The sequence below is a fragment of the Musa acuminata genome, chromosome BXJ3-11 (assembly GCF_036884655.1).
Source record: "Musa acuminata AAA Group cultivar baxijiao chromosome BXJ3-11, Cavendish_Baxijiao_AAA, whole genome shotgun sequence".
NCBI lineage: Eukaryota > Viridiplantae > Streptophyta > Magnoliopsida > Zingiberales > Musaceae > Musa > Musa acuminata.
The window spans coordinates 30,320,356-30,335,132 of record NC_088359.1 but is presented as its reverse complement, the minus strand read 5'-3'; the positions used below and the strand labels follow the sequence as shown (position 1 = coordinate 30,335,132).

General features: G+C 40.5%; 3 protein-coding genes across 3 annotated transcripts; all 3 read left to right on the top strand.

Annotated features, from left to right (window-relative positions):
• Positions 1-1,137: 1,137 nt before the first annotated feature.
• On the top strand, positions 1,138-4,725 carry LOC135653140 (probable beta-1,4-xylosyltransferase IRX9H). Its single transcript, XM_065174684.1, has 4 exons — positions 1,138-2,055; positions 2,808-3,054; positions 3,551-3,740; positions 4,320-4,725. The coding sequence occupies exons 1-3, from the start codon at positions 1,382-1,384 to the stop codon at positions 3,719-3,721; spliced, it is 1,092 nt and encodes a 363-aa protein (XP_065030756.1). The 5' UTR covers positions 1,138-1,381; the 3' UTR covers positions 3,722-3,740; positions 4,320-4,725.
• Positions 4,726-5,140: 415 nt separating this feature from the next.
• On the top strand, positions 5,141-9,604 carry LOC103972171 (ubiquitin-fold modifier-conjugating enzyme 1). The gene is made up of 3 exons (XM_065175425.1): positions 5,141-5,632; positions 5,737-5,868; positions 9,298-9,604. The coding sequence occupies exons 1-2, from the start codon at positions 5,238-5,240 to the stop codon at positions 5,864-5,866; spliced, it is 525 nt and encodes a 174-aa protein (XP_065031497.1). The 5' UTR covers positions 5,141-5,237; the 3' UTR covers positions 5,867-5,868; positions 9,298-9,604.
• Positions 9,605-10,147: 543 nt separating this feature from the next.
• LOC103972170 (chorismate synthase, chloroplastic) lies at positions 10,148-14,724 on the top strand. Its single transcript, XM_009386392.3, has 13 exons — positions 10,148-10,471; positions 11,148-11,298; positions 11,401-11,477; positions 11,607-11,665; positions 11,892-11,975; positions 12,142-12,234; positions 12,941-13,021; positions 13,116-13,247; positions 13,379-13,481; positions 13,624-13,718; positions 13,812-13,877; positions 14,204-14,288; positions 14,373-14,724. Exons 1-13 carry the CDS (start codon positions 10,318-10,320, stop codon positions 14,528-14,530), a joined length of 1,338 nt encoding a protein of 445 aa, XP_009384667.2. The 5' UTR covers positions 10,148-10,317; the 3' UTR covers positions 14,531-14,724.
• The last annotated feature ends 53 nt before the right edge of the window (positions 14,725-14,777 follow it).

Genomic DNA, 14,777 nt, shown 5'->3' with positions numbered 1-14,777 from the left:
ACTAATAATAATACGGCACGATTTTGACGGAGTCTTGTCGTTCCACCGTGTTATTTGGTCTCGTAGCTAATCAATCCCCATCACGATTGACATGTTGGATGAGGTCGACTCCTCGATCGCATCATCACCCGAGACTGTATCAAACACGTAAAAGAAGAAGAGATCACTGGGATCTCGATGGTTGTTGAACCATATTTTCCAACCTCGATTCCGAGACAGCGACGCTCAAACATGTCAAGAACACAAAGCTCCCATGTAAAGGATTTACCAGAGTCCAGTTTCTATGTCAATCGAGTCCAGTTTACATCGCAATAACGATGCGCCCAAAGGCCTGCAGCAACAAATCCGAGGAAGGAAGGAAGGAAGAGAGACGAAGCTTTCTCTCTGGTTTTACCTGCGAACATCTCTCTGCCCGAGCCGTCCTACACTTTTGCGCCGATGATGCTCAAAGTCTCGGAAGCAACGAGGAAGAAGAGGTAATCCGAGATCGCTACTTGCTTTCGGATCGGTGTACCATTACTTGTCTGGAACGAACTGCTTGTTCCGGGAAGCAATTAAGCGAGGGCAGCATAGGTTGGCCTGTCATGTCCTTGCAGCAGTTGATTTCAACCTAGATGTGGCCTCCTTCGACGACAGCTCATTGTTGTAATGGATTATTCGCTTGTAGTTCTTCGAATTTTCATATTATATACAAATATTTAGTTCCAAATAAATAAATTTTTTTTATTATTTATTTTTTAAAATATTATAAATAATAATAAGAAGAGTAATTTATAAATAGTAACGCCTACTTCTAATATATATATATATATATATTATTTATTTATTTATTTATTTGTGCCTCCCAACCCAATGAGTAAATAACCATACAAAATACATGTCGCTCATCGGCGGATGTCTCCTTAATTCTGATCCTTAATGATATGTCTCCATGTGCATAAACTAAAATACAAGCATCGTCCAAGCGGAGGCGACACCGTTGCGGGCCCGCCAAGACAGCTTGTCTTGGACACGCGTCCGCATTCCATTCCTCCGTTCTCCATTCCTATTGGCGGTATCCGTTTGGGTAACGCTTATAGGCGGAAGTTAATGAAACCGAAGCGGAAGAATGGTGGCTGCTTAGCTTTGGTGCGTCGTCTTCGCTGGGCAAACCAACACGGCGGCGACCGATTCCCACTCGGTGCGTAAGAAGTCCTTCTCCAACAGCGACGTCATATCCTGTCTACGCCCGCCCTCCTTCCCCCCCCACCCCCGCGGCCCCACCTACCCGATCATGCTCCGATCGGTGTTCTCTTGATGCCTTCTCCTCTCCTCCGCCGCGGCCGCAGTCCCTTCGATTCCGTGCGGGGGAATAGAAGTAGCAGCAGGGGGAGCAGCCACGATGGCTTCGATCCGCCGCGCCCCCTTTGCCGCCGTCCGTGATCGCCCCCCGAAGGGCCAGTCGTTGCTCGGCCGGCCTGCGCAATCCTCCCCCTCTCTGCTCCATGGCCTACGATGCCTCCTCGGCGGCTTGCCCGCCCGTAGAGGCCCCTGGCGCCGGTCCTTCCTCCGCGCCCTCCTCTTCGCCTTCCTCGTTGGCTTCTTCTGGGGCCTCTTCTCCTTCCCCGACCTCGACGACGCCGGCGGCATCGCGCCGCCCCATGGCTTCTTCTTCGACCCCGTCCGCTCCGCGAACGCCACCGCCGCTGAGGAGCCCGTGGATCCTTTCAGCAAGCTGTTGATCATCGTGACCCCCACGTACAACAGGGCCTCCCAGGGGTACCACTTGAACCGCCTTGCCCACACGCTGAAGCTCGTTCCCCCGCCTCTCCTCTGGATTGTCGTCGAGACGAAGACGGCCACCCTCGAGACCGCCGACATCCTCATGAGGTCCGGCGTCATGTACAGGCACCTCGTCTGCCGCAAGAACACTAGCGTCAGCCTCCACAGAGACGTCCGCCAGCGCCACACCGCGCTCAAGCACATCAGGCACCATCGCCTGGACGGCATCGTGTACTTTGCTGACGACGACAACGTGTACTCCCTCGACCTCTTCGAGCGATTGAGACGGATCAGGTACTCAATCCTAACAAAGCTGTTTCATTGTTCTTCCAGCGTAATCTGCCATAATAGTAATTCTAGTTCTTTCCAGATGCCGCCTTCAATGTTATGACATGATGAATTAGATGCAGTGCTCAGTAATTGCCCCAAACTTTTACTAACCCTAGTAAGCTAGTCGAATTTGCACTTGCTTATCGAGGATGAAGCCCCATAATCAAATTGGGCTAAAAAGATCATTTTTCTTACATGGCAAGAAGGAGGAAATGTTACCAGATGTAACATGTTGCCGAATTCATAATTGCCTTATTATTTTCTGAGGTAGACAAATTATTGCCTACTGTAAGAACCAAATGTTTCTTGCGATTCCAATGCTCAAAGTACATGCATTTTTAACAGAAAACAACAATTGACTATTATGGGCAAGTGCTGAACCCTTCAAATACTTTACATTTCGGCACAATTGCTTTGCTTATCCAAAAATAACAGTACAGGTGGATCCTAAACTTAATGGTTGTAGTTATCGGTCATCGTTGCTTTGCAGTAAACCTGTTCTCTATGTCTGTTAATTTCTTGGGGTTGAATCACTTGTTCTGTAGATCATACAAGTGGGGAAGTTTGATATATCATCGTATGTTTCCTGTCAATGGTGGAGAGCTTCATTTGTTTGCTTTGAAGTTACTACTCATCAATCCGCTACTAAATTAGCCTTCGTTTCTAACTACATGAATTACTTCTGCCTGAACAAAGGTTTATATTTGTGCCTGTAGGAGATTTGGCACTTGGCCTGTGGCAATGCTTTCTCAAAGCAAAAATAAGGCAATTCTCGAAGGCCCAGTATGCAGTGGAGGTCGAGTGATTGGATGGCACACGAACGAAAAGGGCAACAATCTCCGGAGATTTCATGTTGATATGTCAGGTTTTGCATTCAACAGCACTGTACTATGGAATCCTAAGAGGTGGATGTACCCAAAAGATGCCATTGAGCTTCTGGACACTGTGTCAGAAGGTTTTGTGGTACGTCTTTTCTTTCATTTTTCACATGTGGTTTTTTACTTGCTAAATAAATACATTTTTTTTTTCTTGTGGCTTCTGTTGAGTTGAAAATTTTTAAGCTATTTTTATATGAAATCCTAGCATCAAAGATCCAGCTTTTGCAACCTTTCAGCCTGTTTAGGCCGTCTATCTTATTTAGCTTCTGTTGGTAGGTAAACTTCCATCCTTTTCTACAGTACTGTGATATATATTGAAAGGTTTAAGTGTTCTTACATTTTAGTGGTTATAATTCATAAGTAAGCAACCCTGTTTTGAACCATTAAAGATTTCACATAATGGTCGTGGTAAAACCAAAGTCAAAGAAGCTAATCCTAGTTCTTATCGGAGTTTATTTTCAACATAGTCTCCTACTTTGGTTAGATTAGTTGTTATTTCTCCTCCACTATTGCATACTATTTGCCATTTACCAAATCCATTTTTTCGGTGATACAGAGCTTTAAATTCATAATGTCTGCAGGATACAGGATTTATTGAACACATAGTCGAGGATGAACACCAAATGGAAGGGTTACCTGATGATTGCTCGAGGATTATGAATTGGCGTATGCATTTGGAAGCTAAAAATCGTGTTTATCCTAGGGGATGGCAAACCTCAAAGAATCTTGATGCTATCATTCCTTTGAAATAGGAATTATATTTTTTCAAAGGTACCTACCTTTGTCTTGACTCTTTAATTTTTTGGTTATTCAACTCATTTATTCTTTGTTTTATGACTATTGTGTTGTTTCTGAAGGTATTGGGTCCTAAATCACTGTTCATCCAATATTTGTCTTTTTTAAAATGCCCACAAGATCTGTGCCATGACGGTAATAATTTCATTTACTTAGTTGGATATCAATTATTTTAAATTATTAAACAAGATATACATATGATAATGTTTTGACATTTATGTTTATACCAATATATAACATCGATAACTAGGCTTGTCCTTTATTTGTTTGCCCATTTATAATGATCTCAAAAGTAAAATGAAACAATTTAAACAGATTCAAGCACATATTGGTATCTTAATTTCTCAAAGTGTTCCAGAGTTCTGAAAAAAAAAAAAAAAAAAGCAACAGTATCGAAAATTAGGTTCTTTTCAAGGTTTGCAGGAATGGTGGTGATCGATCGATCTACTATAGCAAACATGTTATATGATGAGTGAAAAGAAGTGAACAATATGCTCATTTTCTATGGGTTGCTTTAACTTTCATTTTTACAAACACATCATCTTACCTGTGCAGTTAGGTGATTCAGGGAGGAGACAGACCGCTGCAGTACCGAGCTTTGAAGTTGAAGGGAGCCATTCTGCTTCACAGCAGGGCATCTGCTAATGGTGCCGCCATTAACAGTGCATTTAATTTGTATTCGTTATTCTTTGAGAGGACCATCCTGGGTTTTCTACAGGTCCCCCCAATGTGTACTAGGCGTAAATAACATTTGCTGAAGAGGCACATCATAGAAGAGTGATTGCATTCACAAGAAGCTATCTTAGCATTGATTCTATGGTTAGTATTCTGACTTAGAGTAGACGTTTCTGCAGGCGTTCAAATTTGAATGATGAATGATGAATAGTAAGGCGTTTGATAGGAAAACAAATGTGGAATATGTAATTGTTGAATGATGAATAATAATAACACAAATGTGGAATGTGTCAATGTTGAATGATGAATAATAACGCCTTCAGTATGTCTACACAAAGATACGATAATACAAAAATAAATTTTAAATTTTGTTAAACGATATAAAAATTAGAAAATATTTTGAAAAAAATACGAAATTTATAACACAAGTCCTCATTTTTTTAAAATAATATTTAATATATATACTAACTAAAATTCATGTTGAAATGTATTTAAATTATTTTATAATTTTTAGATGTTTTAAAGCCAAAATTTTAATTTTATTTTTCGATTTTGTCTTTTTAATACATATATATATATATATATATAGTCCTATCCCACGAACGCTTATAAATAGGATCACGTGCGTTGCACGAGGGTGCTGGGTCGCGTATTATCAACGCTCGACGCCGTCGGCTCCGACATTCCTCTCCCGAAGCGACTTCATCTCGTCCAAACCCTATAAATTTTCTTGATCTTGATCGAGAGAGAGAGAGAGGCGAAGAAGGGGAAGGGGGGAGGAGGAGGAGGAGGGAGGAGATGGAGGGCTGGGATCCGAGCACGAAGTCGGCTTTGACGCAGATCCCGCTGCTGTCGACGCGGGCGGGCCCGCGAGACGGGGCGGCGTGGACGCAGCGGCTGAAGGAGGAGTACCGCGCCCTGATCGCCTACACCACCATGAACAAGTCCCACGACAACGACTGGTTCCGCATCTCGGCCGCCAACCCCGAGGGCACCCGCTGGTCCGGCACCTGCTGGTACGTCCACAACCTCCGCCGCTACGAGTTCGCTCTCCAGTTCGACATCCCCGTCACATACCCCGCCACCGCTCCCGAGATCGAGCTCCCCCAGCTCGACGGCAAGACCCACAAGATGTACAGGGGAGGCAAGATCTGCCTCACTGTTCACTTCAAGCCCCTTTGGGCCAAGAACTGGTAAAGAACTTGATTTACCCTCCCTTCTTCTCCCTCCTGATCGCGATTCATCGGTACCTCCTATTTCTTTTGGCTTCGTGAATGATCTATTTGTTGATTCACAGTCCTAGGTTTGGAATTGCGCATGCCCTTTGCCTGGGCCTCGCGCCGTGGCTCGCCGCCGAGGTGCCGATTCTTGTGGACTCCGGCGTGCTGAAGCACAAAGATGACGAGTCCACCTCAGCCGAATCTTGATGGTTTGCTTCTTGATCGTTATTACCATAGAAACATTAATAACCTGAATCATTTTAGAACAAATTGTGACATCTATCTACAGATTGTGATATATCTGACTGGTTACCAGCAAATTGATTTAGAATGTCTTATGCTGATCATAATCCTTTTGTGATTTCTTGGTGGTGAAGTGTTTAATAAATTTAATGCTTTGTGATAAATTATTATTATTTTTCAGTGAATGCCTACTGAAACAAGTTATATCATTCTTCTTTTTTAAGGTCTATTATAATTGTTTTTCCATAGGCATACTATAATCTTCAAGTACCATGATCAAACCATTTTGATCAAGAACCTCGATAACATCTATTACCCTATAAGATGTATTAACTTTATATATACAGAAACACTCGACAAAAGATGGTATTGTTATTAGCAAAGACAATAAGAGAAAGATCAAAAAGAAAATATGAATAATGATATGGTTCATCAATCATAAGAGAGTTATCATTGAAATGCTTTGAGTCTGATAGCCTTGATTGCTAATGGATTATGATTAATATGGAAATCTAATGATGATATAAGTGGTACGTAGACAAAAACAAAGCTAAATGGTCTGTTCTATAAGACCATTGTGATTCCACAAGTTTGAAGAGTTGGGTGAGATAGGTCAAATTTTGGCTAGGTGGATGAGATCCTATTCTTGATGACTTAAATTAAAGATAATTGAGGCTTGATCTCATACCGAACACACCGAAGGGATAGCTTTTAATCAAACACTCTAATGGTGATAGTTTAATCTCTGTGGCAAGTATATGCCAAAGGACAATGTCAGGATTGTGAAGTAAATGTTATGCAGGAAGATCTTTACGAGGTGATTTATAAGCTGCAGGTCGATAGTGATGCAGCTATAACAAATCAATATGTACAAAGATATTTTTAATCTAATGAGAATGTTTGATAGAACCAATTTTTCTCATGTATATGCGATCAACTGGATGGTCAGCTTTGTTATGACTTTTAAGTCCATTTTTTGTGGCACAGATTGATACTTAAAGCTCTTTCTGATTGTCTATTCTGAAGTAAGGGGAGTATTTTGTTATAGATATTTGAATTACCATAGTTTTAATTTTTAGAATTCAAACTATATTATTTTTCTCAAAAATTAGAACTATGTTGATACAAAGTCCTATAACAAAATCCTCCTGTGATGAGAGAGAAGACAATCCCTTTACATCTATAATCTCAAAAATATTGTTGTTCACTTTGTTTGCCTCTCAATGTACATGAGATAAGTTGATTATATAAAATATTCTTATCAGGTCAAAAATGTCTTTATACACATTTATTTGTTATCACGTTATAATTTCATGTGATTGACTACTCTTACAACATAAGCCGGATCACTCTTTGCATGCAGCTTAGAAATCATTTCCGCAATAGCAACTTGGAGACCTTCCCCCATATCAATTGCTTCACAGTGTTTATTGTTGCTCTTTGGCACATATTTGCTACCATTGATTAAACAATCACCATTAGCTCTCTGGCACATATTTGCCACCAAAGATTAAACAATCACCATTAGAGTTTCTGATTAAATGCCTTACTCCTCAACCATTAGAGTTTCTGATTAAATGCCTTACTCCTTGACCGTTAGAGTTTCTGATTAAATGCCTTACTCCTTGACCATTAGAGTTTCTGATTGAATGCCTTACTCCTTGACCATTAGAGTTTCTGATTAAATGCCTTACTCCTCAGCTATTAGAGTTTCTGATTGAATGGCTTACCCCTTGACCATCAGAGTTTCTGATTAAATGGCTTACTCCTTGATCATTAGAGTTTCTGATTAAATGCCTTACAACTTGATCGCTTTCAATGTGAGAATAAGCCCCACTATGTTTAGTTTAAGCCATCCAGAAGAGAGTCGTACCCACCCAATCAATATTTGCCCTATCTCTCACCTAACCCTTCAGACTTGTCACTTGCAGGGTTTATTGTATCTTAAATCATAAGCAATGGCCTTATAGGACACACCATATAGCTCTCTATTTTAGTCTGAGTGGCCCTCATATCATTCCTAGTTTTCCATATCAGTGTGAGATCAAGCCCGTCCATCCATTTTTAGTTTAAGCCATCCATAATATGGTCTTACCCACTTGACCAACATTTGATTTGTCTCTCACCCAACCCAGGGTTTATTGTGGGGAAAATATCTCTTTGGCTATACCAAATAATTGGTATATATTGTGGTTTACTATTATATGAGAGTTTAACACTTTGATCAAATCCTCTTTGACGATATCCTGTTGTATAAATTTTCTTGAAGCAGTAAAAAAGTCAGCGATAGTGTTGCCCCTTCTGCTCGGTTAACATGTTTATCTATCTAAATTTCAGCAGCAAGTTTCTCAATGCTAATTACTTTTGACTTTCTTAGGCATCTCAGTTACTTTTCTGAATTCTTCTTCATATTGAAGGTGTAATGATAACTCTTTTGTGATCGATTGACCGTATCATTATTCTTATTCTTCTTTTCAGTCTTTCTCTGATTGTCTTTACTAATGACAATACCATCTCATCTTTTATTATGTGTTTGTTTATATTTAGAACTAGTACACTTTCTGACATAATAAATATTATCAAGTTTTTTGGTCAAAATGATCTGCTGATGAGTGTGATCAAAGTACAACACATAATTCCAACTGATCACATAAATATATTTGACATTTTCTAGGTAATATATTCGATATTCCTGTGCATGAGGATTTGTATTTACTTTGAAAATGTGGTGGTATGGGTGAGCATATTATTGGTGTCTGGATTTTTTTTCACTGCTTAGGTGTTAATCCAGTGCTAGAGTATACCCTATGAAAACAATGTTAAGACTCGTGAGTGCTTTAATAAGATGGAGAGCTTACAAACCAGGAGTACCTTGTTAGAATTGAAATATAACATGTAGGGACCTTTTCTATAGATAGATATGCACCATTTCTAAGGAAATTGGATGAAGCGGCTTGATTCCAAAGAAGAATCTAAAGAATTAGTTTGAGAGTTGTTCTTATCTTCAACAAGGGTTCATATTAATATCGTCAGAAGTTTGTTGGTGGATATGGTAATGCAATTAGGCTTTTTAACTTTTGAAGCTCGCATGGTTGATCAATTGGATAATCATGTGGATTCATTCAAGTGCAATGGAATGTGTTGTTTCTGATATTTACACCAAGTCAGATTAAATTGCTCGCTCGGTTTTATATATTAAAATTTCCTACTTTTATTATTTTTCATCTGACACTGATGGTTTATTACGTGTGCAATTTAAGATTGAGGACTTTTGGGTAGAAAGTGATATGTTTTTGGTAGATTTTGGTTAGCAATTTTAAAAGAGACATCGAGTGATTTTAAGGGAAGTCGTCGGTAGTTGCTTGACTGACGGATGATTCATACATAACCTGTAGCTGTCGAAGCAAGCCTACTTTTGTTTTCGAAGCAGAAGCAGCAGTAGCAGCAGCAGCAGAATTCTCTCATTTTTTATCTCTCCTGCCATCATCTTTGAACACCAACGTCCTAACCAAGCAATCGAATACCGGACTAATGTAAGTTGAAGTGAGCGATGAAGACATTGACAAGTCCTTTGAGCATCACCATGTATCAACCAACATCTTACACGCTGTTCTACTCGCTAACTCGATCATCTGTCGTCGATGGACTTTGAGACTGGTGTATCATTCTACTAGCTAATTTGATCATCACCATGCATCACTAGTGTATCATTGTTACCAGCCCATTCATCTCTTCACTTCACGTTGGCTCCGCCAATTTAGACGAAAGCATCGATTCACGTGCCGAGGAAGGATTCATCGCCCCCCCCCATATTCCCACGCATAAATAAATGGTAGCTGTGGTGAGTGTACATCACGCTTATGCCCGTCTGTTAGTGACACGTGATCCACGTTTTTTTATTGTTCTTGAACGTAAGGTTCGCACGACACGGTGACAGAGCCAAGCCTTGGTCCGGGGTCGGCGCCGGAGAAGGGCCATGGTCCCTGCCTCCGCCCGAACAGGTAAACACGAAAACGAGGAGATGCGCGCGTCGGCAATAAGCATGATGGATGGGTCCCACTGTTTTCTTATATTCGAGGCTGCTCAATGCTGGTGTGCCCTGCATCGGCTTGTACAGGGAAAAAACACTTATCCGACCGCATGGTCGATACGGCGGGTCCTCGCCCCTTCACGTGACTCACGTGGTAGATTCAGCCCTTGTTCTTCGGACCGAACGATCTGATTAATTATGGTTCGGTTCGGGAGGATTCGTGGCTCGAGGAAAAGAACCAAGGCTGTGGGCCCCTTCTTCCACGGCGGCTAGGGGTTGGTGGGTGAACGGCGGGCCCTCGGTCGGTTTCTCTTCCCTGATATATAGCTTATACGCCCCGAGCTCGCAGCAGGTGGAGGGAAGGTAGAGAGAAGCAGGTCCATTGATGGCGTCTGCGGCTTCGTCTTCCTTGCCTTCTTCGAAACCCTTCCTCGGGGGATCGAGAACCGGCGGCTTGTCCGGCCTCGCCTTCCGGCTGCCCTCCACCGTCAACCAGATCTCCATCCGGCGGCGGATTTCCCCTGCTCCTCGAAGGCTCGGTGATCTTTTTTCCTCCTCCCACCCCTTACCTGTCTTCCTATGGTTTCCTTACGTTGATGATGATCATAGTATCTTGCTGTCTTTGTGAAAGGGAAAAAGAGAGATCTTTGCTTCTTGAGTGCCAGTCTTTGTGAATTTGATGGCCGATCGGTCGATCATGTGTTTTTGAGGCTAAAATTCTGTTAGAGGCATTTCCCCTTTTTCTTTCCTCAGCTTGATGTTGGGAATATGCTCATCATAGGCACTGCATCTTGAGCTTATCGCAAACATTTCTTGCATTAGATAAAGAAGGGTGTGGGGTTGATTGTATATTCGGATATCAAAATTAGAGTATAATTAAAGAAGTTGGGGAAGCTTATGCGACGGAGCAGATTCCATTCTTTCCACCACCTAATACTTTCTGTTGCTGACCATAGCTGCTGCCGTATTTATTATTGATGTATGCATCCGTTACCACCTTCTAAATGCTTGTATCATATATATTGTCCATTTAACATAGCGTGTTAGATTTGATTGCACATGCTATGTAGTTTTCCTACCAGGATTGTTGTTTGTCGTTCCTTGGAAATGGGCATTCAAAATCTCATTTGTTAACTTATTTAAAGATGGCTATATTCTATATTTAATTACTGATGTTCTAAACTCTAATTGGAAAGTCGATTTTCAAAAGGATAGAGGTGCGGGCAGGTGGAGATAAATTTGGAAAGCACTTTGAAGTCGCAACCTATGGAGAATCTCATGGAGGTGGTGTTGGTTGTATTATTAGTGGATGCCCCCCTAGAATTCCTCTTTCTGAAGAGGATTTGCAATTTGAACTTGACAGAAGGTTTTGAGCTTTACTGGCACTTACTCTGTCCTTTCCGTGTATTTTGTTTTCACTTCATTTGACCGGGTGTGATTTAGTTTAACATTTATGTTTGACCTCCAGGAGACCAGGTCAGAGCAGGATAACCACACAAAGGAAGGAAACTGATACATGTCGAATTCTCTCGGGACTATTTGAAGGTAGGTCACACGGTTTTCTCTTGTTTTTTTTTTTTAATCTTTCCTTTTGTTGTTCTGCTATCATATAACGTAACCCTATGAATTAGCATGCTCTAGTTTGCTGATGTAAGAATTTTTTTTTTATTGTAGGAACGACAACTGGAACTTCAATTTGTGTTTTTGTACCAAATGCAGATCAAAGAGGACATGTGAGTTCTTGCTGTGACAGTAAGACTATTGTATTCATTCAGATACAAAACAGTTCAGTCAACACCTGAAAGTTTCATCTAGTACTGTTGCTTCATGGTTTTAATAAAAAAGCCATCAAATAAAAGTCAAATCTAACTTAGCATGATTCCCCTCCTGAGGTCGGAAGCTATGTTTATATATTTACCTTCTTTTGGTTTATAATAATCTCATGTTTGATTTTTGCAGGACTATAGTGAAATGTCAATTGCATATAGGCCTTCTCATGCAGACGCAACATATGACTTTAAATATGGTCTGAGAGCGATACAGGTAACAGATGTTCCTTCTTGTTGCTATCGTATCTTAAAATAGTCTTAGGGTCCAGTCTGTACTCTGTAGTATATGTTTTATACTCATGAAATGTCTATTTTCGTTGATATTTATCATGATAATCTTGAAATATCCACAATTGATGTTTACTGAAATGGAACTATAGGGAGGTGGCAGATCATCAGCAAGAGAAACCATCGGTAGAGTTGCTGCTGGAGCTCTTGCAAAGAAGATTCTTAAAATGTATGCTGGAACTGAGGTGGGTTTATGTGTTGTCTTATTTTCACATGTTTTTTCGTAAATTCTGAAGTTGAACTTATGCTGTAGGTAACCTATCATACACTTATGATGCGTTGATCTCACACTTGCTTTTATATCTTATTCTTGAATTGGAGATTTTAGTTATCTGGATTTCTCTGCCCTTTACCCCATATATCAGTTAATGCTGCTTGAAAGTTGATCATCCTCTGTTTATTGTGCTCTGGAATACTGGCCAGGATAGAGTAGGCATGGTTTTTGGACAGTATGATTTGTAGTGTGTGTGTTCTGAATATCCATAATACGGTTAGAAGTAACCAGTTCTTTGTTGGTGTAAACTATTAAAATATTTTATGATATTAAGTTTGCAGATAAAAGTGCATAAGGTGCACTTCAGGCTTCTGCAATTTGTTGGGTACTGTGAACGGCAAGCAATTGCAATTACCTTATCATGAATGATTCTAAGTCTGATGTGCAGATCTGAAGTTCTATGTCACTGTCCTTGTACATCCCACCATTGTTTCCCGTATCTAATCTGTTCAAGCATAATATGGTCATCTAACATGGTTATATGAACATGCTAATTAACTGGTTTCAATGCTTCCACCTGCAGTGGTTGTCGGCTAGAAATTATGTAATGCTTCGGTGGTTGCATAATGGTTATACGTCTATTTGATTTTAACATCACTTTTGTTCCTTTCCCACAGATCCTAGCATATGTTTCTCAAGTTCATAAAGTTGTGCTTCCTGAAGGGGTTGTTGATAATGAGACGGTGACCCTTGATGAGGTATAATGTCGATCAATTCTTCAAAATATTATTCCTCTTTTTTTCCCTGTAGTATTATGGTTAAATGACTGCATTTCTGCTGAAAAATTACCAGATTGAGAGTAATATAGTCAGATGCCCGGATCCAGAATATGCTCAGAAGATGATTGAGGCCATTGATGCTGTGCGAGTTAAAGGAGAATCTGTTGGTGGCATCGTGACTTGCATTGCAAGAAATGTTCCACGTGTAATTATTTCACCTGTGATTTGAAGTATTCTGTCCTTTGTGACTTGGATTAATTGGAAAACTTAATTGCTGGATGTGTTTTCTTATATTTTCTGAGCTTATTCTCAAACTCATCCACTGATATCTATCAGGGACTTGGGTGTCCTGTCTTTGATAAACTGGAGGCTGATTTGGCAAAAGCTATGTTGTCTCTGCCTGCAACAAAGGGATTTGAGTTTGGCAGCGGATTTGCAGGTAAGTAATCATGGAGTGTGGACCGGCATTATCTTGTCTGATGCTCTACTAACACCATCGATATCTTCATCAGCATTTCCATTGTAAGCATCTGATCTTTTGATTGTTTTCTCTCTGTTATTGGCTCAAAACTACCTTTTAGGTACTTTTTTGACTGGAAGTGAGCATAATGATGAGTTCTACATGGATGAGCTTGGCAATGTGCGAACAAGAACAAATCGATCGGGCGGTATACAGGTCTGTCTGTCTTTGTGTTAATTATTACATTTTTATGGAGTTTGACCTTGCAAATACTCTGGCTTTCTGAAATATAACGATTCCTCTTTACAGGGAGGGATATCCAATGGTGAAACCATATATATGAGAATAGCTTTTAAACCAACATCTACAATTGGGGTAAGCTGGCTTTAAATCAACGTATGTCTGTTAGTATAAATGACATTCCATGCACCTCTCTGATCTCTGTTGAATTAACGATTTTAAGCCCTTATGTGATGTTAAAATGGAAACAAAATCTTACTTTTTTTTTTCTGAATAAATGGTTTCATTTCAATAACCATCTCATATCCTTGGTGGAAAGCAAATTTTGTACTCCGTCGTGGGAGTAACACAATGCAACAGTGAAACCCCTTAGTGTAGGCTCATCGTTGAAGTACTTTTATATACATTTGTTTCTTAGTTGTTGTATTATGCATCTTATTATGATTTGTCCATTTCATCAGAAAAAGCAGAATACAGTAACTAGAGACCGACACGAAACTGAGCTTATAGCAAGAGGCCGCAACGATCCCTGTGTAGTCCCTCGAGGTCTGATTTCATTTCCAATCCATCCCTTCATCTGGTTTGCTCCAATTGAACATTCACATCGAGGACTTATTTGATGTTCTTCAGCCGTTCCGATGGTAGAAGCCATGGTAGCTCTGGTGCTGTTGGATCAACTGATGGCGCACACAGCACAATGTGGATTATTTCCTTCTAATCCAGCCCTCCAGCAACAAATCGTTCCGGCGGCGCCCGATGGATCGTTGCTCACTCAAGAGACTGCTTAGTATGACAATGTGGATCGTGGCTTCACTAGACATGATTGAGGTTCCAATTTACTGAATCCAAATAGTTGGTAATGGATGCTTGTTGTTGTTGTCGTCGTCGTCGTCGAGTCTAATAACTCCCAACTATGGTTTGAGATTTAAAAGAACACTTGTTCGTGATCAATGATATCAGGCAGTAATATTCGTTTGTTTGAGTCTGGTTGGGTGCTGTGACTTGTTGAGCTATCCCTTTCTGCAAATTTAACAG

Bases quoted from the DNA above. Each gene is read 5' to 3' on its own strand.
- LOC103972170 (XM_009386392.3), top strand. From the start codon at position 10,318: ATGGCGTCTGCGGCTTCGTCTTCCTTGCCTTCTTCGAAACCCTTCCTC. The intron at 11,976-12,141 runs GTAACAGATGTT...ATGGAACTATAG, and splicing joins ATGGTCTGAGAGCGATACAG to GGAGGTGGCAGATCATCAGC. The intron at 13,482-13,623 runs GTAAGTAATCAT...ACTACCTTTTAG, and splicing joins GTTTGGCAGCGGATTTGCAG to GTACTTTTTTGACTGGAAGT.
- LOC103972171 (XM_065175425.1), top strand. From the start codon at position 5,238: ATGGAGGGCTGGGATCCGAGCACGAAGTCGGCTTTGACGCAGATCCCG. The intron at 5,633-5,736 runs GTAAAGAACTTG...GTTGATTCACAG, and splicing joins CCCCTTTGGGCCAAGAACTG to TCCTAGGTTTGGAATTGCGC.
- LOC135653140 (XM_065174684.1), top strand. From the start codon at position 1,382: ATGGCTTCGATCCGCCGCGCCCCCTTTGCCGCCGTCCGTGATCGCCCC. The intron at 2,056-2,807 runs GTACTCAATCCT...TTGTGCCTGTAG, and splicing joins GAGCGATTGAGACGGATCAG to GAGATTTGGCACTTGGCCTG. The intron at 3,055-3,550 runs GTACGTCTTTTC...TAATGTCTGCAG, and splicing joins CTGTGTCAGAAGGTTTTGTG to GATACAGGATTTATTGAACA.